General features: G+C 37.7%; 2 protein-coding genes across 3 annotated transcripts; one reads left to right on the top strand and one right to left on the bottom strand.

Annotated features, from left to right (window-relative positions):
• Positions 1-1014: 1014 nt before the first annotated feature.
• On the bottom strand, positions 1015-15266 carry LOC111234347 (heat shock 70 kDa protein 4-like). Its single transcript, XM_022762379.1, has 19 exons — positions 14977-15266; positions 12859-12916; positions 12572-12712; positions 11418-11540; positions 10268-10367; positions 9588-9721; positions 9019-9263; positions 8655-8731; positions 8131-8282; positions 7807-7913; positions 6924-7057; positions 6184-6365; positions 5423-5506; positions 4598-4753; positions 4045-4170; positions 3747-3854; positions 3252-3371; positions 2816-2977; positions 1015-2031 (listed from the first exon to the last, which is right to left on the bottom strand). Exons 1-19 carry the CDS (start codon positions 15081-15083, stop codon positions 1831-1833), a joined length of 2517 nt encoding a protein of 838 aa, XP_022618100.1. The 5' UTR covers positions 15084-15266; the 3' UTR covers positions 1015-1830.
• Positions 14543-23639, top strand: zcchc10 (zinc finger CCHC-type containing 10). 2 transcript variants are annotated; one of them, XM_022762381.1, is made up of 4 exons: positions 14543-14625; positions 19015-19176; positions 20601-20642; positions 22800-23639. In XM_022762381.1, the coding sequence occupies exons 2-4, from the start codon at positions 19058-19060 to the stop codon at positions 23041-23043; spliced, it is 405 nt and encodes a 134-aa protein (XP_022618102.1). In that variant the 5' UTR covers positions 14543-14625; positions 19015-19057; the 3' UTR covers positions 23044-23639. The 2 variants fall into 2 exon arrangements, with proteins under 2 accessions (XP_022618102.1, XP_022618101.1); XM_022762380.1 differs by lacking the exon at positions 14543-14625 and adding an exon at positions 17696-17749.
• The last annotated feature ends 1060 nt before the right edge of the window (positions 23640-24699 follow it).

Here is a 24699-nt window from a genome sequence, read left to right on the forward strand (position 1 = left end):
CTCCCTCCACACATCCCTTACAATTTGAACCTCTTACATAAAGCCTTATCGATATAAAAACTAGCCCAAATAGCAGCAGTCCACCCAAATGATTTTTTATAAGTCCATTTCAATAAAAGGTAGCTCAACTGGGCGGAAAACAGCCCAATCTGGCAACACCGGTACTACAGCTGTAGTAGCTGTTTCTCTCTTCCTTCATTCAAACTTTGCTAAAAAGGAAACTACGACTACACTACTGAACTTGAGAACTTCCATTTTGCTCTACTATACACTTGAACTCCACTAATGTACTTTTTTACTTCACTTTATTTGGGAGCCGGAGTTACTTTGCAGGTTCAGTTTTTAGGTGCAGAATATATGATCAATAAATATAATGCATTTATATTGAAAGGGGCCATTCTGCATGATTAGTACACTTATGAATCTTCAAGTATCTTTTGCTGATAAAATTTTGAACTTTAACTTAAGTTAATATATGAGTACAGGACTGACATACATATTCTGTTAATGGAGTAGGAGGAATTGGTCATTTAATATGTTTTTCTTCATTAGTGATCAAGTTGTGAGAAATGTATATATCTCATCTTTCCACAGTAGAGGTCATCATAGTTAAACTGTTTTGTCTGAATTACATTTACTATCACAGAGGACTAAGAAAACCAGCAATGAAATTGGAACCAGTGCCTTTCTTTTCTTTTTTCTTTTTGCTTGAAAAATTAATCAAAATTTTTACCATCAACTTTACCAAGGAGGGTAGAGCAAGGACTAGCTACCATATCAATGCTGTCATTAATAGATGTCCTTCATGACAAGTGAAAGGCACTATCCCAAAAGTAAATGTCTACAGTTTCCAGAGCTATATGGTGTTGTTGGGTATTCAATCCCAACCAATAACTGAAACCTCCATTCATCTGCTCAAAAAATCTGAAGGCAGGTGACAGCCACTGTGTTCACTATTAACAATAAATTACTATTCTTTGTCAATAAGCCATTTCTGAGATCATATGCTTTTTTTGGAGAAGATTTATTTTTGCTTTTTTTTGTGACGTGGCAACAACAGCAGCACCCAGAAGGTGATTTGTTAGACCAGCATTCACACTGTTAAGTAGAAAAAAAAACAATACAAGGCTACCAGGGAACAACCGACGGACCATTGCTTTTGAATGAGAAAAGCCAAACAATGAAATACTGCATGACAGTAACTTGTAGTATCTAGTTTCAACATACAGTACAATTAAACTCAATTACTCCATCCTTCCTTTTAAACTAAATACATAATAATTCAGCAGTTACAATTATTTGTAGTGAAAAAAATGCACTATTTGTCATGTACAATTTGGAACAATCCATGTTCGTTTACAAGTGCCACTGTATCTATACCTTATTTAGACATACTGCAATATTTTACATTTTCATGAATCCTGTGTTTATTACTACTTTTCCTCTACAGAACCACTTTGCTTTCAGTTCTTCAAATCGGACATTCTTGGCTTAAATGTGCTCAGGAGCTGCTGAATAAAAACAATCTTTAACATAATGGCCATCAAAGAAACACAGAGAAAGCAGTTTCCATCCCACACTTACAACTTTTATGTCAAAGTAGTCCATTCAATATTAATATTATGCAATATTTTTGTATTCATCAAAGAAAACGAGAAATGACATGCCGAGGAGACCGACTGATGAACAGTACTGATAAGGGATGCTGCTGTCTGTGTCCTCAAGAGAGAGAGGCTACTGTGTCATCAATAACAATCTCAGAAGAACAACAGAATCGGGGCGAGTAGCAGGACAGACGGAGGTGAAGCTCAGGGGCAGCAGCTGCAACAGTTAGTCAATGTCCATTTGAGGGAGCTTGCTCTCTGCTGTTTCCTGTTCCGTCCCTGCAGGTGTGGCTTTGTCTGGGTTGCACGGCTGGCTCTCTGTTCCCTCCTGTCCATTGACTGGTCCGTTCTCTGTCTTCTCCTCCTTAGGAGGCTCAACCTTGGGCTTGGGTTTGGACACCACAGGGTTGCAGGCTGTATAAAGCTCCTGAAGAGGGAAAAAGGAAGAATTCGGTAGAAAAAGGGTTTATTTCAGAGATCATTTTTGCTCACTTGATCACTTTTAAATGAAGCTACATCAATTTCTACAGCCAATTTGTACAATGAAGACTTGTTTTACTATTTCACACTTCTTTGCTGCTACTACAAAATCGCAGCAGGGCTTACAGTACATTGACACATACAGATTCAAAAAGCATCCAGCTACACTATGAAGTTGAGAAAGGCTCAATATTATGCAAATTTCCTCTGACGCAGTGCAAGCAAAAAGTGAGAGCCAATATTGATCATTTTGATTCCAGAGGAAACGGAAGTATTAAGTTTTAAACAACATTGAGGAAAAGCTGACTGTTACAGTCTCAGGTTGCAAAAAGTTAGAAAAAAATCATATGATCGTGCACTACCTTGATTACTTGTTATAGTTGCATTCTCATGTACAAACATGACAAGATAAAGCAACACTCCAATCATGGTCCCACTGAAAAAGTAGGTACTTTTTTTCCATTTCTCCCCTCCTTTTTAATTTCACGTGTCTGTGTTAGATATTAAGGCTGCAGGAAACCAGACTACTCACAAATCTACAGGGACTGGTGTGAATTACATTACCCCTAAACCCAAAAAAAATGTTTACTGAACTCTACAATGATTACAGTGGGGCCTGTAGGCTGGTTTTCCAAGGCTAACTCGAACATGATGTTGAGAAATAAAGCCCCTATTTAACAATTTACCTGAACATTTTTGGCGTTTAGTGTGTATGTGTGCTTTCTCAGTACCTTAGCCTTGGCCTTGATCTCGTCAACTTTTACCACTGGATCCAGGGTGAGGTCCTGACTGTTCTGCTGGTTCATTTTGCTGTTCATCCAGACCATGGCTTCGTTCACCTGCTTGTCCACCCGAGTCACCTCCAGCTCATCCAGGTGATCGTACTGTTCATCCTGTTGAGAGAATCCCAGGTAATTTAAGAAACCCGTTTTGTGACTGCTCGTATCGGTGAGTGAAGAAGATATAAATGGAAGTGATTATAACCGAGCCTATAATCGCTTAAAATAGCTTTAAAATAATCTTAGTGCTTCATATACATACATTTCACCTACAAGACCTCTGAAGTAATGAATTCAGTGAAAGCTGCTGCTCTAATATATCACCAACAAACTCCAACTAAGCAATCACTTTAATAAGTGAACAAACCCGCTCTCTGTGCCAGCTTACCTTTGCCTTGTAAGCTTCAATGATCTTCATGTACATCTGGATTTGTCTGCCAAGATCCTCAAAGGCTTTTGGCCTCTCCTCAGCTTCCATGTATCTCTCGTGGATAGGCTGGCCCATTTTCTGTAGAAAAGAGCATCGTGTTTATTCAACCAGTCGTCCAACAAGTCAAAGTATTCAAGAATTATTTCAGTTCTTTATCTTTTAATAAGTTAATTTCAAAACAAATCAATTACTAAAGATTATTCCTTTTGTTAACAAGGGAATAAACAAGGAAAACAGTAGATAAACATATAGAGCCCCTACAAGTAGTTAACGCCAGGTTTAAACCTTTAGAAAATTAATAAATAACTGCCTGTAACCTTGGTACTGTCACTGCCACCTGTTACTCTGACCACATGTTCCCAAAGCTGAATTATGTCCTCCTAAAATCTCCAAGTACCCTTTAAAATGGTAGTATAAACTCCCCAGTCATACAATGCATGCATTCCTGGTTACCTTCAATTCAGCAAGTTTGTCAATGTAAACTTGTTTCTGTTGGTCCTCTCCATCTTCATACAGCCAGTTCTCCGTGTCCTCCAGTTTTAATGAGAACGCATCACGATCCTACATGTTGTAAAAAAGCTTAGATTAAATTCACATTTTTCAAAACATGAAATACATCCTTCATATTTGCATTTTAGGTTTAAACCCATCGGAAGTTTATCTGTTGCTAACAGCTCATTTCTAGAGAAGATGAGTGTTTGTTAACATGTGTTATATTGCCATCTAGAGGACTCAAGTGATCTATACTCACAGCTTCGTTCACAAACTTCTCCAGGGCTCCGTGCAGTTTGTCTCTCATGTCGTACACGTACTCTTCTACATAGTTCTTTGCATCGTTCCTCTCCTTCTCCAGCTTATCCTGCATGATCATCTTACCCTGGAAGAGTCACAGTGAAATTGTTGCCGGTCAGTGCACACAAACAATAATATGAATATTTGAGTCATATCTAGAAAATCTTTTTTTTTTTTTTTTTTTATATATACCTTTATGTAAAAAAATTACTTTGAATATACAAAATAAGAATAAGAACAACTGAAACCCGTATGAAATGTTAAAGTCATGTTATGGCACCTAAAAGTAAACTTAAGTGTAAAATCAAGATTTTAACCTTAAGCGGTCTTAGAGAATCCTGTCATTATCATATCATTAGAAAAAGCACAGTTATTGTAAGTTTTAAAATGGCCAACAGTCTTTGCTTTTTTGTTCTAAATAAAAACCAGGACCAGTAAGTTTCACTAGAACATTGCTTGGACAAATACTTTGTGTGCATGCTAGACATTCCTGGTGATTTTTAGAGCATTACCTCATTCTCCACAAACATATTTAGTACTTCACTGGACAGCTGCCAGTCCGACTTGTTCTCTATGGGCAGCTCCACTGTCTTCGTTTTCACTTTGGGCTTCTTCGCCTGAGGGGGCTGGTCGTTCTTCTTCTCCTGCTTGGCGTCCTCTGTTGTTGTCTGAAAGAGGAGAGATGAAAATTTGCTTAGTCTGCTGCATTAGTGGTATTTTACATAGTTTCTATGTCCTCAACCTGAAAAAGCTTAAGGGCCTTGAGATTCCCATGGATTTAACTTTTCTAGAATTTATTTTTTGGATGTATTCTGTTCTTTTTACACTGTTGCATAATATTCAAATTTTATTTTATTTCATTTTATTTAATCATTTTTAGGTTTTATTGTGTCTTTCAATGGCAGAATTCTGTTTTAGACTTCATTGTCCTGTTTCTAAAAAACACATCATCAAGACTTGTTCGAACAACATTCTGGGTCTGGCACATTTAGGCGATGTTAACACTTTACGTAATGTCGGGGTGTGTCTTTGGCTTCTTTAGTAATAAGCATTTTAAATAAAACACCAAAAATGCTGACACACTGGAAAATTCTGTCCAGGTTTGTTGAACCTACACATGACACTGGTGACACTGATGTTATCTCTCCATTTTCACTGAAATGGCAGCCACACTAAATTTTCACTATAACATCTTTGTAACACTTTGTAAGAGCGTATTTGTTTACACTGACAACAAGTGGACTTCCTTTCAAAGGTAGAAAGCAGTGTAATCCTGCTATATATAATATCACAAAAACACTGAGTAAATTTCAGTGTATTGGCCTGCACAAGGTTACCTCCATCTCCTCCGTCTCTGATTTCTTGTCTCCATTGTCTCCGCCCTGAAGTTTCTGATCCTCCTGGTCCACCTGCATTTTGTTCTGACACAAGGTAACAAAAGAAAGGAAGTAGATAGATTATATTAAATTTGCCATTTTGTGGCTGTTTTTATCCAACTCTGGGTTCAGACAGCTCGAACATAGATAGGTTTGTGCAAATCATTTTGGTTGGTTTCCTTCCATTCTGAAGAGTCTGCCTTTTGTGTTTGCTGCCTTTCATCACACCACAAACTCCTCTTGGTCTCAATTATGTTTTTTAAACCCCTCACAGGTAGTACTTGTTGCAGAAGTATTGTGTTCGACAGCATTAATTCGCATGAGTTTATACTCATGGCTTTTAGAGTTGCATTCAATCAGATTAAGAGTTATTCCGCATTAAAAAGAGCAATTGAATGCAAATGTGGTTGTTGGCCCTGCTGCACAGATGATGACAAACAACCTAAAAATTACAAGGAGGTATTAGAGATAATCAAATACAACTCCTTGAAGCTGTCTTAAGCTTGTTAAGGCAAGAAATCTAAATTCCATGGCTATGACAAGACTGACTATTAAAAACCAAGGTGTGGTCAGACTGAAATACTGTGTGAAAAGTGATCTCTGATGTGCAAACAAAGCAAACAGCATACAACAAGCCAGGAGTAAGTCCTGTCTCTTTCTCACACAGACACACAGACACACGCACTGTATCATACACCCAGTGCAAAATACACAGTACACACCTCCTCTTCTTTCGCTGTCTGTTCTGTCTCCATCGGCTCCTCCCCCTCAGCTGTTTTTACGACTTCTACCAGCGACGCGCTTGATACACTGAACACACCATGAACATTAACCCGAACTTTAACCTTGACCTTTGCACTCTCCCCAGACGCCTGAGGAACCACATTCTGGATCAGGAACTGGCCTGCAAGGTGAGGGAAAGGGTGAAAGGTTAGAACGAGTGAGAATACTTGCGATTATGTCAACGAGGAAGGGTGCACAAGTACAAATACAAAAATAAAAATAGCAAACATGTGCAAGAAGCTACGCTGAACACGTTGTAGGAATCATTAGCATGTTATCAAACATCTTGTGACTAAGAGATGATTAAAGTTGGTTGATTACTTCACATACTACCAAGGCTGGCATCACTCTTTCTGCAGAACTAACTGCAACCACTCAAAAGTAGGAGCTAACAAATGTAGCATGGAGCAGGGGCATATGTCAAAGTTAAAAATTAACTGTCCATAAGTTACTTATAACTGGCACTCTTTGGATGGTTTGTCTTACAAACTGCAGATTAAATTAAATAATAAATAAATAAAAACAAAACATTTCCAGAAGCTATTCTTAGTTATATCTCTACTGATTTTTCATTTTAAATACCAAATTAAATAAAAAAGGACTTTTTTTTCCATACTTGATGCCCTTATTCATTCTGACCACATTTCTCTTACAAGTAATGAAGTTGAAATTGCAGTACCTATAGCGTCGCTGGGGTAGGGCAGCTCCTTGGGGTTGTTGTAGTAAGCATCAAGGGTGAAGGGCTCTTTCCGGTAGAAGGTCAAAACTTTGGAGAAGGGAGCTGCATGGTTCTTTGGGAAAACTTCACAATCACTGTGAGAACACAACAGGAAGAGGTCAGTGAGACAAGTTAAGTTTCATAAACAGAATCTTGCAATTTAGATCAAGGATTTGTATCAATGTGGAAAATGTCACTGTGGTATACATGGGGTGGGCTGGCTCATAGGTCCATTTGCAGCAATTGATACTAGAGGTTTTTTTAGTAATAGCTTATGAAACATATCTGAAGTCACTTTGAGGCTCACAAACCATTTATTTAACCAGAGTTGGTTAGCAGTCAGGATTTACAAATGATTTGGTAAACTGAGAATGGAACTGGCAGAGGCTTCAGATAGTGGGTTTGTGTGGTACAAATGGACTGTGGGTGTGGGCAGGTGTGGCAGAAAATCCTGCAGGTAAGGATAAACATCTGATCACACAGTGAGAGCAGGTGTGGCCTTAACAAAATAATTTTCTCATGTCTGCAGACTTCAGGGCGGTTTATAAATTACGTTAAATCATATTTCAATATTATAGATTAGATTAGAGAATATTAGAGATTATTTAATATACAGTTGGTCAAAACACATTACAACAAATTATTCTGCTTGAAGAAGCTAATTGACAGTATAACACTTACTATATTAAAGCCCCCAAGTCCACCGATATTCATATATACAGTAAAGCAGCATTTAAGCCTCAGTTTCCCCATTTTCTCTGTGTGATCCAAACATGAATTTAAGCAAAGTCCTAACTGCATTTCCTCATTAGATGTCCTCATGTGACACCGACAGAGATCGTACCTCAGTCCTTCTTCTGCGGCTGAATTCCATTTTAGGGAGATAGAGTAGGGGACAACATCTGTAATGGAGAACTCTCTGACTTTGAATGCTGGTGACAAGATAGCACACTGAGGAGAAGAGAAAGAAAAATACAAAATACAAGTTACCAAAGCTCAAGGTTCTGTCTTGAAGCTGCTATCTTATTCTGACCAACAGTGAAAAATTAAATTAAATTGAATGTGTGTGATCTTTCTTCTACTCTCTTATCTAAGCTACCAGAAGGTGAGTTTCCTGCGTGAGTCGTTAACAGGACCAAAGTGTTGGGTGAGGACAGGTGAGCTGTACCTGCAGGGCACAGCCTCTGGCCACAGCCTCGTCTGCGTTCAGAGTGGTGCTCAGCTCTTTGCCAAAGAATTTGCTAATTCTCTCCTTGATGGCGGGGATTCTGGAGGCACCGCCGACAATCTCCACTGCATAGACATCTTCCTTTTTCAGTTCTGGGTACAGGAAGCAGGTGGTAAGAACGATACAAAAACAGGCTTATTGAGTTTAGACAGTCACAGCTTCACTTTCCAAAACTCTCCCATTAAATACAATGACAAAGTGCTCAGTGTGTGAACAGTACTGTAGTCTGAATGAAAGAAGCTCATGTGACATTGTAGTACCTAGTGAAAACAGCAAACTTTTAGAATGGACAAGCAAGAGCAAGACATAGAGGAAGTAAGGAAGGATTAGAGGGAGGCAGGCATGTCGCCAGTGTCCGGAGGGAAGGGCTGTCTCAGCAAAGCACATGACTGAACCATGTCTATGCGAGTGTGCCATGTGCTTACGGGGATAGTCCAGCTGCTATTTAAGTAATATGTACTCACTGGCTTGTTCCATGACGCTGCGCAGGGGACCCTCTACTTTGGCCAGCAGCCCCGCACACATCTCCTCAAACTGACCTCTGGGGACACATGGTCATAGATTATTAATAGATACAGACTCACACATACTCAGGAGAAACCCACATGTGCAGAGAAAGTAACGATGTGACGGGCAAATGGATTCCGTGTACATCTACAAACAATTTCTATTTTTGTTTCACAATTTTTTATTTATTTTCACTTGTTAATATAAAGCAACAAACAAATCCAAATATAGTGTTTCTCAAGCCCTCATTTAACATGTTGGTTATACCTGCTGTTGCATAGCAGGTTTTGTCCTCTTAATTAAAGTAACTTTGCAGCTCACCTGTTAAGTTTGCCGGAAACGTCAATGTCGTTCATGAAGCATTCGATGTTGAGAGGCAGGTCGGAGGAGTTTGCACTCATCAGCTTCTTGAGCTTCTCACTCTCTTGGTAGAGCCGCACCAGCGCCCGGGGCTTCGACTTGACGTCCAGCTTGTACTTCTTTCCAAACTCCTCGCAGAAGTGGTTGACCAGGATGTTGTCAAAGTCCTTCCCGCCGAGCTCTGAATCAAACGCTGTAGCCAGGAGCTGGAGGTGGAGGGAGAAAAGGGCTAAATTATTAAACCAATGGATAAATACCTCGATAAATACTTATACTGTACTATATCATATATTGATTATATTATAATAGATGCATTTAAACATAACCATGAACAAGTGATTAAAAATCATTGCTACACAGCACTGTTCACCATTCTGTTTATCTGTGCCCACATAAGGAAAAAAGAATGACCAACTTTTTGCCAAACCCGAGAAGAACCTAGAGTATGCTGTGGTGTCATAACCTGCCCTAAAAACCTTTTCCCCTTCAGTGTTGTTTTTCAAAATAGGCACAAATTATTCATTACTCACCTTAAGCTTTCCCTTGTTGAAGGCACAAACTGACACCTGGTAACCGGAGTGGCCCAGATCCACAAACACCACTATCCTGGGCTTCTCTTCTGGAGCTGGCAGGTCCTGCTTGTAGATGCCATATGCCAGAGTCACTGCAACAAACAGGCATAATATGGCGTTAGTTTGTTCTGACCACTGTATGTACCAGTATACCAGTTAGCATGCTGCATTTCAAGTGTACTGCGCTCAACTACGTCTGACCTACACACAAGTGTCACATCAGAATGGGAATAAATACAAATGAATAAAATTTAGGTCTAGCTGCATGACATCCATCTGTGTCACTGTAACTAAAACATGGATTAGATTTTCTGAACCTTTATGAAAATATGCTGTAGCACCAATGTGATATGTACATGAATTTACAGCTTGAGCATGGTTCAAACTTTTACTCAGCAATCATTTACAGACTGCATTTGGCCATACACTTGACAACTCAATACTTTTTCATAGCTTGTTTAATAGAGTGGCTTGTTCCAGGAGATGAAAACATATCTCACACAAAATAGCATCTAGATGTTATCTCACAGCAGTGTCATAATTACCATACGTGGTTAAAAAGACCAGCAATGGATAACTAGACAAAAATGATTCAGATGGTGCCTGTTCTGCATATAGTTTACTGTGTTTCCATGTACCTGCAGTGGTCTCATTCATTAGTCGTAGACAGTTGAGGCCTGCGATCTGAGCTGCATCCATGACAGACCTCCGCTCTGCATCAGTGAAGTAGCTTGGGACCTGGGAGAGGGGAAAAAAAAACAAAACAGCATTAATACAAAGGATTAAAGAGTGTCAGTGAGTGAAGAAACGTTGCCAGTCTCAGAATGAAGGATTTGACTGGAACCACCAATAATAGAAAAATGTATGCACATGGTATTACCGTAATGCACTAATAACATACGAAATGTGTCCGAAAGTTATAACATAGCCTTTATTTCTTCTATGTGAATGATCACTTTTAACACTAACGATCCATGAATCGCCTGCATCACAAGATGTCTGGATAATATTACCGTGTTGGTTACGCCGGGTGCCAAAACAAAACATCTCCTTGTGGAAAAGCTCAAGGACTAAATTTAACTATTGGCCACAGTAATAATAACATGTTATCCATCGCTAGGGCTGATGTAAACTGTAGATTTAGGCCCAGTGAAAGTAACAGCCTCACTCTATGAGATCTGTAACATTACATAACAGATGCTGTTGGTGATTTCATGTACTGAGCACAGCAAGAAACGCACACTTCCCACTCTTCACCAACAAGGTGCAAGAGAGGAAATAAAGCTTTGAGACAAGACATCTGGTTAAGTGCTTAGAGCTCAACATGTCACATGAACAGGTGGTAATACATTTATACACTTTGGAGGCAGCTTTCTCTGCCCATTTTTTTTTTAACCCAAAGTGTTTGAAAATGCAAGAGGATGACATTAATAGCAGGATGTAAATGCAATGCAGTACTCCATTTAAGTACATAGAATGGCATAAAGTGCAGTACGTAAAGTGAGTCATAGGTCTCTTGTTAGTGCAATGTCGTATCTTTAAATAAGCTGTGCATACGGATCCAACAAGTAAATTAACACCTGCTTAGACATTTAAAAGGCAATCAGGTAAGATATGTTGCCCCAAAAATAAGCCTACAAAACATCCTGTTTGACCTGGATAAGCAGACAGATTTTCACAAGAAAATTAATGCGCAGCATCTGACAAATTTATTTCAGAGGTCTTATGGATTTTCAAACACCCTGCTAAAGCCATGAAATGGTCGCAGTTGTCTGCAGGTATGCTTACAGAGATGACACAGTCTGCAACCGGTTTCTTCAGTGCACTTTCCGCAGTCTCCTTCAGTTTGGTCAGCAGCATGCCGGTGACCTGCTCAATGCTGAACACTTTCTCCTCCTCCATGTACATCACCTGGAGTTGACGAGAATTAGGAAGATGATTACTCTCGAAACATATCATTTAATAAGCTGATAGAATATGAAATGTGAAAGAGCAAACATACTTCCACACAGATGTATAAATTGATTTAAATGACAACAAAAAAACAGGTAATGCATTAAAACATGATTAAATACGGCTTCCAGTTTCTTTTAAAGCATCTTAACAGATAGAGCAGTCACAAAACAAGATGGTTCATTCTCTAACAGCTAGGAAAGAAAAATATGTAAATGTAATAAAATATGTAAAAGTATAAGCTGAATATTCTTAATGCTAGGAGTGATTTTGGGGGCAACATCAGGTTGATGTAGTCGCCTTTGATTTGACATTTACTCTACTTTTATTTGTCCTGAGAACTCACATTATGTCCACAGGGACAGAACAACATGCCGTGCTATCTGTTTGCAGTGAGAAAGCCAAGCACTGTCATTTGCATCCTTACAAGAACTTTGGGTATGTTTTGGATGTTACACTAGCTACCTGATGACACCAGAAATTAGTAATTTTTTCATGTTTACGCATTCAGCTAAGTGCAAGGTTCAGATAATGCAATGATCATTTTTTACCACAGAATATTGTCATAAGAGACAAAATGCCAGAAAAACAAATATAACTACTTAAGAAAGAGGTAGGAGAGGCTGCTTTTAGCATAGAGGACTGGCTAGAATGGAAAGATAAAGTAGAACAGTTATGATTCAGAGGAAAGAGCATTATGTGAGGCACTGCTTTCACAGTAGGTAATACTGGATAAAGCAATATGGTCAGGAATGCGCTATTGTGATTTATGCTTTCTCTCTGCTAGATTTCTTATAAATGTCCCTTTTTTTATTTTGGATTGGCCTAGTTCAGTGTACAGTACCGCCAATAAATTCAGAACAACACCCTGGTTATTAAGTCTTACTTTAACAATCTGCTATAAAAGACTGCAACTTTTTCTTGTGCTGTTTATGGTTATCTATATAGTCTCCAATACAGAAGGAGCACCATTATATTCTGAATCTTACTTTAATACCAGTGGATCCAGAGGGCATCTGTGCCAGATCATACACCAAGTTAGACTTGGCTGACTGGATGTAGGGGTCTGAGAACATCCTGCCATGGAATCGCTTGAAGCCCTGCACTGTGTTCTTACAGTTGGTCACCACCTGGACATGTTGAACGAAGCAAAAGTGGAGAAAATGAAAGAAAATTAAGTTACAATAATGAGCATTAACCCTGATGCAGTTTCCAATGTTTGCATTTTAAATGCAGAGAACTCAGGACAATGTCAGAGTGACGGGACTGATTTTACCTGGCTCTTTGCAGCTGCTCCTATAGATCGATTTCGTGGTCCAAATGATACAAATGACCTGGAAGACACCAAAACAAAATTTTAAGCTACACCCTGGCATGTTAATATGAACAAGCACCCTAAGCTCTTTCTTTTAATCATGGATCTATTTGTAAATACACCCCAAATACAGACAGATTTGCTCCCCAGTTTAGTTGTTACATGGTTAATTCTCATGTCTACATATATCATGACATTTCAGAGCCCAACCCACATAAAACTTGACAGACCATGTGAGCAGTAACAACACTAGCAGTTTGTTTTGGTTTGCATAAAAGTAAAATAAAACGTGAACTATGATCAAGGTTTCAACTTTATTAAGATATTTGCTTACAAGTAGCAAATGTAAATGTGAAATCTTTCACAATGTAGAAAAATATCAACTCTCCTTTTCTTTTTTTTTTACCAAATGGATGAAGTACAACATTGTGGCTGCACACAGGCTTGTTAAGATTCATCTATCACAGTTCACTCAATACTATATAAACACAGTCTGAAGTGAAGTGGTCAGTCCACTTGTATCCCAGCGGGCTGTGGTCTAAACATGCCTTTAATAATCGTCATACTCAGAGCTACAGTTGATGTCAACACACAAGTGCAGTTGGTGATGTCAACGACGGGTCAATGCATCAAGTCTCTGAAGCGATTGACTTGCGTTGGGCAACAACTTCACCCAAGAACAGAGTAGTAAGTTGTATGATGTGGTGTTTTCGGCTCCTTAAACCTTAAATTCCTTTACCCTCACTATCATAAATGTTGGTTTCAATTTAAGATCATAATTTCACGTTACAGTCTCTGTTGACATGATTTCTCCCAACTCTGAAATACTGACATTACCAAACACGTCATCACACGGAGTCACCATACTAAAAATCCTCAAGAAGGTATCATCTTATTCGCTAATGTTTCTAATTTATCCTCTCTATTTTATCAAAACTTTACCAGTGTATGTGCATCAGATAATTCTAGACAAGACCTTTAAAGAAGTTTTAATGGCAGTTTTAACTAAATTCAAAATATTATTTACTGTATGTACAGTATTAAAACTATATCAAACTGCATGTTCTGGACGTTTTCTTTTTTCCACCAGTTTGAGGAATCATTCTTTGCTATTCACATTTTTATTTGAAATTAGTTTACAAATACTAATCTGAAACAATGAATGTCACACTTCTTATTATAAGGCCTGAGTTGATCTTCAAAACCTGTAATGAAAACAAAAATCAAGGAAAAAACAAAATATCGCACGATATAAATCAACGTATCTTTATGAGAAATATTCGTGAAGGGGTGGTTTCCTTGATATCCTATCAAAAGACCCCTTGAAATTCATTAAGATAATTTTTCATAAGATATATTGACAGGACCCATAACTACTATGTGTACAAAGCGTGCCGTATCATCGTATAAGGTGAACTTGAGTCAATATTAAAAAACACTTTAATGATAACATTCTTGAAACATACTCTTTTTTTAATACAAGTCAATTCAATATAAATGAATATAAACAGTATGTCTTCAGGACAAGTAACTAAACTCTTAAAGGGACTACAAAAATTGCCAGAATGTTCCAACCGATTGGCTGCTGTTGTCATCGAGCACGTAAGGCAAGACGCACTCTTTGCCACACGAGGCACACCGTTTGGACGGAGCTTTCGTCTTCAAGAGCTGAACAACAGTAACCATAGCGGTGGTGGGAGGGAAACACCGCCCGCTCGTGTTCACCGGGTGACTAATGCTCGTTTTCAAACCGTACTGTAACGTTAGTTGAAACTAAGCTTAGCTAACTAGCTAGCTGATAGGTAAACGAGCTGTGTGTGTTAAAGATGAATTCTACGTGGTTTCTCATTCGCCACTGTAATATTAACAAATGTTTTCTTAATTTACTTACACTAAAATTCACATTAATAAGCCAACACAGTACGCAAGTTGCGCTAACAGTAGCTAGTGAGTAAAACTGCATTCACGTGCATTACCCTAACACCGGCGAGACAACAAACGTTAGAAAATAACACCTCCCTTTCCTACAGTTGTTCCCTCGCAACTCCAATAATAAATATCTGCATTTTATGTACTTACGGTGTGCATCTGTCGCTGTACTCGTTAGCGACTGTCTCGATCCCTCCGGCTCGGGCTACAGCTACATAGCAGCTTTGAAAGCCCAAGTCAAATCCCACCACTGACATCTTCTGCGATACGTCTGTCTTCTAGCGTTAGCAGTATCTACAGTATGACTTATAAAAATAAAACAAATGTAAAGCTACAGCTTTAAGAGGGTGTCAAGTCAGGTGGAGTAGTAAGTTCTTTTTCGCTGTGTTAAGTAGGGCTACTTCTAGTCATAATCCACGCCGCTGACTATTACCGGTGTCTCTGATCTGTGCTGGCAGGCTGCAGCAGCAAGGTGGTCTTACTCAATTCTCGCCGGGAGTCATCGCGAGAATTACGGAGTTCTAGATATATCTGGACCTTTCTATAACCATGTGAGAGACTGTTCGCCATTACTCGAGATTTCAGGTGAAATATCCTGATTTCTAAACATTTCGAAATCATTTTTGGGCTTAAGATTTACGCTGAAAGGACACCGTGTAAAGAATTCCACCGCTGTTTAATATAATTTTGCCTGGGATCAACTGTAATAAAACACAAATAGACTAGGTGTTGAAAGTATGAAGTCATATGTTAAAAGCCTACCACTGACAGAGCGAACCAAAGCCACACATTCGTTTTGACAATATATTCATTGCAATCGTGGTTGATATATTTTTCCAAACTAATAATAATCATAATTTATTATGTAGAGTAATTGCTTTTATTAGATTCCTTATATAAAACATCATACAATACGCTATGTGTATCTAGGAAAAAAGAAAACCTAAAAACACATACTATCCAGCACATGGACCTTCACATGCAAATACAAAATATGAAAATACAATATAATACAATACAATGTATAGGACTGAAGCGAGCATGCCTATGCCTGTCCATCATATTATTATGCTGCTTTACATTTGTAAGATAAACCAAAATGTGACTGACAGTTACACCTTTAAACCCCCATAAGACTTTATTTATAAGCAGTATACAAACATTTAGTGTCTATTAATGTAAAGTATATGTCAGCAAAACAGCAAAAAGAGCAACAGATTGTTTGTTCAGGTAAAAAACATTAAGAAGCAACTATTTACATGAATACAAATATCAACTGTGGGGCATACTTTTGTACTTACAGTATATGCTAAATGAGGTTTTAAAGTATGATGGATAAATCTTTTATATTCTATAATCGTCAAAAAAAAAGCTATATAAAATGTCTTTTTTTGCCCTGCAATGGAAAGTCCTTTTATTTAATACAATTACACTACTGTATGTGTTTTCATAGGGATGCCAGAATCCAACTCAGGTTAGTACCGCACCTTATGGTAAACCTGTATGGTAAAACTGTAAAATAAATCTGTATAAGAAATTAAAGTCTCTGCATGTGAAAAAATTGTGCTTGTGTGTGCAGAGTACAGTTGAACAACTGTCTAAGGGGAGACCTCCCTTTACCTAAAAAAGACAGATAGCGAGTCCAAATAAGGGAAAAGACTTATCTTCAGGACAATGAGACTGGATACATATAGCCGTATAAATTAACAACTAAGCAGCTGCCTCCAGGTGAAACTGTGGAGACTCAGAAATATACACAAGAAGAATTAAAAAACATGCACAAAAACAGAAGCAAGGACACCAAATTATTGAACAGAATATGGTGTCAACTTTTTATTCTCAGAGAAGCAACATAATGGAAACCCCTGTTCTGGTAAGGGTGTGGCCATATTTGTTTGAGATGTTTGATATGATAGCTCACTTTAAATAGCTCATGGGTATGGAAGTTAACAGAGGATCTGTGTCAAGTAAATGCGGAGGAGTTGTTTCATACCTTATGTCTTGTGAGAAGAAGAGCAAATCGGGAAATCACCAAAGCAAAGCATCTAGATGCTGATCTTCCCTGATGTCTTATGCTGCTTTTGAACCATTTCAATGAGGACCAGGACAAACAGTACTTCATATACTTCATATGCATTTTGTGCTTACAAAATAAGGAATGAACTTGTTTTGTCGGTGGCAATAAAATACTGTTTAAATATCCATGAAAAAAAGGATAGAAGATTATATGTACATGCAGCTCTGACAAAAAGTAAATATGGGTGGGTGTAATGACAGTTGAATGGTGGGAGTGTGCACTGCGTTGGTGATACAGATAAAGACAGAAAAATGCTCAACCTCAGCAACTGTTGGAACAGTATGTGAAGATCTTGAAATAAAACCAAGAAAAAGATTTTAAAAACTCAAATATTATTTGTCTTGTCCCACATTATCAATATGTTCACTTTTACTTATAGCCTACTGACATCACTTGAAAACACTAGCTTCTTGTTTCTTTTTAAAGACGATCCACTGTTTGATAATTTATTAATAATTTTGATGTTCATTTACAAACATTACAGCAACAAAATTTACTTCATTTAAAAAAAATCCTCAATTTCTTATTTGATTTTATTTTCATTGTAATGACAAATGAATAAAACCTAATTAGGACTGATATGGCCAAAAGTATGGATTGACTTTAATTTAAATTATATATGTTAAAAAAAACAAAGGTCATTTTAGTTCTATGAAAGAATGACCCTAATGTTGCACTGACATACTGTGTTATTGATGAAATACACACAGATCACATTTACCGACAGGGGGCGCTGGATGTATTAAACTTACCGGAAATACGCACTGATCAGTTAACAACGAAGGAGAAAAAAGTAAACTGCAGCATGGCGACTCCCATGCATAGAATAATAGCCAGGAGGCAAGCGTAAGTATTCTGTAGTTAACTAAATATAACTCCTTCGTTTTCATATTTCGTGAATACAGTAGTCTTTTAAACACTAATGACACTGACATTGAGCTCGTCGAGCTCCGTGTGTGATATATGTGGTGAATAACGAACGCTGCAGGGCTGAATGGGAACACAAATGCGCCGCTGTCTTTCACTACAAAACTGAATTATTGTTTAACTTTAGGACCGATTTCTTTCTGCAAACGCCTGTTTAGCCTTTAAGGACTTGCTTGATGTGTTTAAATGCCAAAATAACCGAACAGACCTCCGTTTATTCGAGATTAGTGTAAGATATATCAAGTTATAGTAACAGTGCGGGTTTTTTCAGTCCAAGTTACTTCATTGACGAAAATATTCTTCTATTTATTAGTGTTTGGCTGTAGGACTGGGTCATACGGAAAAATACATCGTTATTATCTTGTTAACATATCGACATTCAGAGTATCAGTTTAACCCTAACACTAACCATAATATACTTACTATACTATACATTTTGGACGCTTTTCCATTCGCACTGTAAGAAATAGGCTAATCGACAATTTAATTTCATTAACCACAGTAGGAAAGATACATACCTTCCAAAAAATTACTACAGCAATAATAACTCCAAAAATAGTTGTCAGTTGTCAGTGGAAAACTTGGTAAAAACACAAGCAGTTCTGTAGATAATTTTGGGATGGTTCTGCATAATTTTGATGGGTTTTATAAAATTTTATATAAAGTAGGCAAACACATTTTCCATGTTGCTGAAGAAATAAATTAGACAATACTTTCAATTCTATATTCAAATGAAAAATACTGCCGATGGAAAATGGTTTCAACCATTTTCTACACTATAACTTAATCCGTTTGTTTTCTTAGTCATGACACAATGGCTCCAATTATCAAAGTGACACATTTTCTTGTACATTGAGACTCTGGGAGTAAAGGAATTTAGCTCTCTAACTTTGGAAAGTACTCCCATCTCCTGTGGGTATTAGGAGAACTGCAGATCTAGGGTCTCTTACAAGAGAAACCAGCAGAAGCAATAAGCAAGTCACACACTAACATCATTAGAAAAATAACAGACATTGATGTTTTAATTGATCCAAGTGCATGTTAGAACTTCCCTGCAGATGGAAAATTACAAGATGAGTTTGTGGAGGTTGGGGTGTTTAGATTGGAGTTCAAAATATTTGCATCCAATTGTTTATCATCAGGGAAGGCACTCCATTCAGATTTGACTGTTTTATTACACATAGAGAGGCGAACAAACAACATGTGCGTTGCCAGAAGTGTTTGGAGATGGGACACTGGACCTACGAATGCACAGGGAAGCGGAAATATGTGCACAGACCATCACGAACAGTTGAGATGAAAAAGAAGCTCAAGGAGAATGAAAACAAACCCCTCAGCATCACTGGGTAAGGCGTCTCCATCATTTCACCATTATCGAAAGAAGGGCTGAGCTGTGCTGACTCTGTTTTATGCAACTAAAATACATGTTTAAGATAATAACTGTGCACACCTAATGTTCACAACTTTAGAACAGCATAAAATGCCCATCAGATTCCTCTGAACATCCTGTGCAGCATTATTCAAGTGATTTGTAGGCAAAGGGGCTTTTTTTGTTTTCTTTGTGTGCCAACAGTTTTGAATCAGAGACCTCTGAATAGAGAGAAGCTGGTGTTCACACCTGTTTGACTTTACAGTCACCTGCTTTGATATTCAGCCTGGAATGAGGTGGGCGATCAGACTGAAATAGTTTGAAATTGTCGTCTTAGTCAGAGACTTTGCCTCGTCAGAGGATTAGCAAGGGTGTCAAACTAAGCTGAGATGCCATGGTGTAAGAGACTGCACCAGGGAGCAGTAAAAACACTCATAATTTTCGGAACCACGCTGAAGAAAATTTAATCTGTAGGTTAAATGGAGCCACTGTTGTAGTCAGAAACACACCACAGGATGTGTGAGTAAATAAGTCTTTACTGTGAAACTGTCATCGTACAAAAACTGACCGACCAGCAGAGGAAAATGTTATTGCTTTTTGCCGCCACCTAGAGGACATACTGATAAATACAATGTACTTTGTTAACAACTGTCAATATTTCACTTTTAAGGACTGAAATTAGTTTTCATAATTATTGCTGATCCCTGAGCTGGAATGAAAAATGTGCCACTATTGTTGTATGCAAAAGTTTGGGCATCCCTGTGCAAATTACATATTTTGTTGGTCTGTGAAGTCTAAAGAAACAACCACTGCAGAAAAAAACAGAGGCCAAACTTTTGCAGACAACTCTATATTAAATCAGCAGTCTACACAGTGTGCACAACCAGCTCTCATGGGGAAAGTGTGTTTTGTCTGGTTTGATCCAATTAATGAACCAACCTTTAGGCTTATCTTTATGTAAGCTGATTATTTTCAGACACAGATAAACATAAAACATAACGATTAAAACAAATTAAATAATGATACATCAGCCTTTTGTTTTGTTGCAAACTGCGTTATGGAGTATATGAAGTGCAAAGCAAGGTCCACTCAGTCATAGTTACCAGTGAAGTATATTGCACATTGTTAATTGGTTTTAATGATCAGATATAGCACCTTGTCATAATGTCTTTAAGGCAAAGTGAAAGTTGCATGTCAGTATAACACCATACATAGCGAAGGACAAGCTATTAGGATGTTCAGCGTACACTTGAAACAATGTGTTTTTACACTCCAAAAGACTGATCTGTCGTAATTATAACACATATTCCTACTTTATTTCTTTTGAGTATAGGCCCAATTCAAGCTCAGCTTATTTTAAGTAAGTGTCAGTAAAACGGTTGCTTTTTCTTCTCTTTACAGACCTGGAAGTGAAGGCTCCAGTGAGAAGAAAATTAAAAAGAAGTGAGTAAATAACCATGTTTTGACAATGTTTGATGTTTTTGGTGATCACAAGATATGTTTTGATGTGAAACAGTTATTGGAGATTCACACATTTATGTACAATATACTTGAAAACACTTAAATAATAGATCAACAGTTCTAAGCCATATTGTACTCATTTACATTTTTTGATGAAAGTACATTGTAGGTTTTATAGTACAATTTCAGTCATTCCAAAACATTTTAACATTGTACAATGTTTTAATATAGATAAAACATTTATTTACATATTTTTATTAGCAAGTAAGTAGTAGTACTTACACACAGTGATACATGAAGGCTTGTACATTTCTTTTCTTATTACCAGGAGCATTAGACTTTTCTTTGGAAGCACCTACAGCAGATTGTTTTGGTCCTGAAAATGTTATACCACTCATACAAGAGGCTTCTTCAGTTATAGTGTCTAGTTTGAAATTCCCTTGGCATTTCAATTTTTTTGGGTCATGCACGCATAGTCACACGAGAGTCGATAAGGTCTCATGTGAGTTGTTGGAGTCACATGAAAGTCATGTGAGAATTGTTGTCGTAGGATGTCAGGATGGCTCTGTGGTCAAGTTGTGTGGTAGGACCCCTCCTTTGTTTATAGATGGAAGTTGACTTTTCCAGCATTAAGCCCCACTCTCGGTCCAAAGCTCTAAATGTTGTCGTCCATCTGAACATTGTGGACAGAAATGGGACTTAACAGTTCCCTCTAGTGGAGACTCTTGACGACTGTGAGCCACTACAGTTGGTTAAAAACTGCTTAAGCACTTATCTTGTAGTTCTTTCAATGCCTGCTCGGAAAAATCATATTGTGGCTGTCTTGTTTGTACATATTTCAAAAGGTACTTTTAAATGATTTTATAAGACATTTGAAATTTTCTAGGTTGTGCCTAATTCTTCTGAAAGGGGTAGGTTACTGTTGTTAACCGCATCTAAATATTTAAGGTGTTGGCAATAAACCTTTTTCACAACAGATGTTTTGACTTATCGTAGTAGGAAAAGCACAGGTGGAAGTAATAACGTTAACGATGTGTCCCAATAAGCCATGACAGTGAGCCAACATATACAATACAAATATGATATACAATACCCTAAAACTGAGTCATCATTAATTGCATCATTACACCTGTGCTTTTCCTCCTGTGACGTTTCAAAATCTCTTCTAAAAAGAGTCTTATACTTTTAAGCACAACTTAACTTCCACATTCATCTTTTTCTTTATCATTCCTGAATGAATCTGATCCGTAGGTCTTTTTTTTCACAGCAGACACGTTTTGACTTGTGGTAAGAAAAGCACAGGTGGAACTAATAATCTTAACGATGGCTCTGTTCCCGCAGTGACTGCATTGCTATGCAACCATTTATAATGTTATTAGCTACATCTGTGTTTGCCAAGTCTAAATGTCTGCTGTGACAAAAGGTCTATTTAACTCCAGTTTTACTCCACAGCCACATTTTCCCCCTGGTCATGTGTGCAGCTAGCCTCCAGTGTGGAAACCACTGACTTGCATTATCAGAGGTTCATTTTTGAATTGTGGCTGTTGACCGGAAAAATGTCACAATAATGTAACCAAACTGGTATTACAGTTTATACAACACCTATTTGTTCAGTGTGGACTTTACTGCTGTGTGGATTTTTTAGTGTCAGGCCATGCTTGTGTGTTGGTGGGAGGGGCAGATGCCATCGTTCAAGAGATATCAGATGCTGGTGATGTGTGGAAGTGATGTGTGAGACATCACATCAATGAAGGTTTAGCACTAAAAGTGTCACTCCCTGTGGGTGAAACTAATCTGATTGCTTTTCCTGTGATGTGACTACACTGGTCAATACAACATCCAGATTAGAGAAAGAGTACATGTGTATATAATGTTTGCCCCATTTTCTCCGTTCTTCCAATGTAAAACAACAAATCAAACACCTTGCACACTAGCACTTGCAACCTTGCAAACACCATGTTACTTCACTTCCAAAGTAGGTAAACTGAGCATGTTTAAGATCAGAAACGGTTCAAAGTCCCTGCACAGCTTTTCTTCACACCACAGTGACTACAACAGGTACAGCAAGAGGCTTCACAACTATACGCGCCGCTCTGTTTTCTGTATTCATGTTTGTCTGCTGTGCTCTTTATCTCTCAGGGCTAAAGACTCCAGCGACAGCAGCAGTGATTCAGGCGGCTCCTCCAGTGACTCATCGTCAGACAGCAGCGACTCCTCCAGCTCCTCTTCAGATGACAGCGACAGCAGCAGTGACAGCGACGATGACAGCTCTTCCTCATCTCCCTCTTCCTCCTCCTCCTCTTCGTCCTCAGACAGCTCAGACTCAGGAAGCAGCAGCGATTCAGATCAAGGGCCTCCGAAGAAGAAGAAAAAGAAGAAATAAATAACTAAGTGGGTTTTCTTGTTGTTTTTTCCCTAAGTAAATTTTAGCTGTCCACTTTTTTTTTCTCAAACCCATCACAGTTGGTTGGATCTGCATGGATAGGACACTTTTAGGGCTGTAAACCTTACAGCTGCATACTGCTCATACAGTTTTTTTTAAACAGAAATGGACTAAGATGAAAAGAGAACAGGAGATTATTTTGAGTTGGCTATTGTGTCATATGTTCTGTTTTCAAAGTAAATCCCCCCCTCTTACTTCTACTAATGTGATATTTTCTCAAGATTGTAGGTTTACTGAGGAGGATGTACTTTTTAAAGATCTGAGGAAACTAGTGCGCTTATTCATGTTGAATCTTGTGATTTTGTACTAAACTATATTTTTAGTCAAATTTATTATGTACAGCTCACAACCTTAATAAGGCAACACCACATCTAGTAATGAAAAGACATTAGTATGAGAACTTTTAAAGGATACTGAATAAAAGTTTGGCAAAAGTTGGTTTGTTATTAAATTAGTTTGAAGTTAAATGGTCTTGTTGCTATGAAATTGCAGTTGCTTGTTTCACTGTAAAATAAACTTGGCTTGTTTTTTCTTTGGAGGCTCTTGTATATTTGCTTTTGTAAAAGGGTTTATTTTGGCATTATAATGACTTTACAGATATGAAATTGAGAATAAAATTGTAATAAATTGTCTTTTTATGAACTAATTTACATAGGATATTTTCATAAACAGCCTCTCATAGTGCCAGTGTTAGTAGACATGCCATTGTCATAGTATACATTTAAAGTGTTTTGAAATGCTTCACCATTATTTGCAATCATTAAAATGCAAAACAGACTAATAGTCATTAAGCCTAAAATGCAAGTTTTGTCTAGTCAGTTTAGTCCTAGGTTGTAGGATCATGTTTGAAACTCCTGCATTTAATTTGTTGCCTTTTAGCCTACCACACCCTAAACAATAATAATAAAGATGATGATGGAAGTAGTTGGGTGTGGCATATCATAAAACTGTCTGTTATGCCACATTCAAGCTATCAAAGATATATGCAGATTTTTTTTTATACATCAGGGGCTCAAATAACTGAAATCAGTTATCAAACACCACTAATTTTTTTGGGTGATAGTTTATTAGTTTTTATCAGGGCACTTCTTTTTTACTTGTTTTTCTTGAATTTAGGTCTTATGTCAAGAAATTAAGTACCACAAACTTACCTTTAATGGATAGAAGGTAGGATAGAAGGAAAATCATGAGTGTAACTGAATGTACAATAAATTTCAATTAATTTATTGATAAGCTAAAAGACACATGACAACTGCATTTTGTTGTTTATTTGTGTATTTGATGCACGATATAAATAAGAGGGAACAATGAAACGCTGTTTGTGACTTCCGTTCGGAACGTCAAGTCTGAGCAACCTGTGCGTCACACAGAAATGTTGCATTCAATGTATGTGGGAGTTATCAACATCATTAATACATATCATTAATACATGTGCTGGCCTGTTACTGCTTTGCAAAACAACTAAATGATTCCTCAGACTTGACTCAACTCTCTTATCGATGATTTTGGAATATTGAGTAACTAAGAATATATTTGCTGCTATTCGCTGTCAAAACAATTATTTATCTTAGGGTGAATAAACCACCTGAAAGTCAA

Source organism: Seriola dumerili, unplaced genomic scaffold, assembly GCF_002260705.1.
Source record: "Seriola dumerili isolate Sdu_G_001 unplaced genomic scaffold, Sdu_1.0 BDQW01000449.1, whole genome shotgun sequence".
NCBI classification, from domain to species: Eukaryota; Metazoa; Chordata; class Actinopteri; order Carangiformes; family Carangidae; genus Seriola; species Seriola dumerili.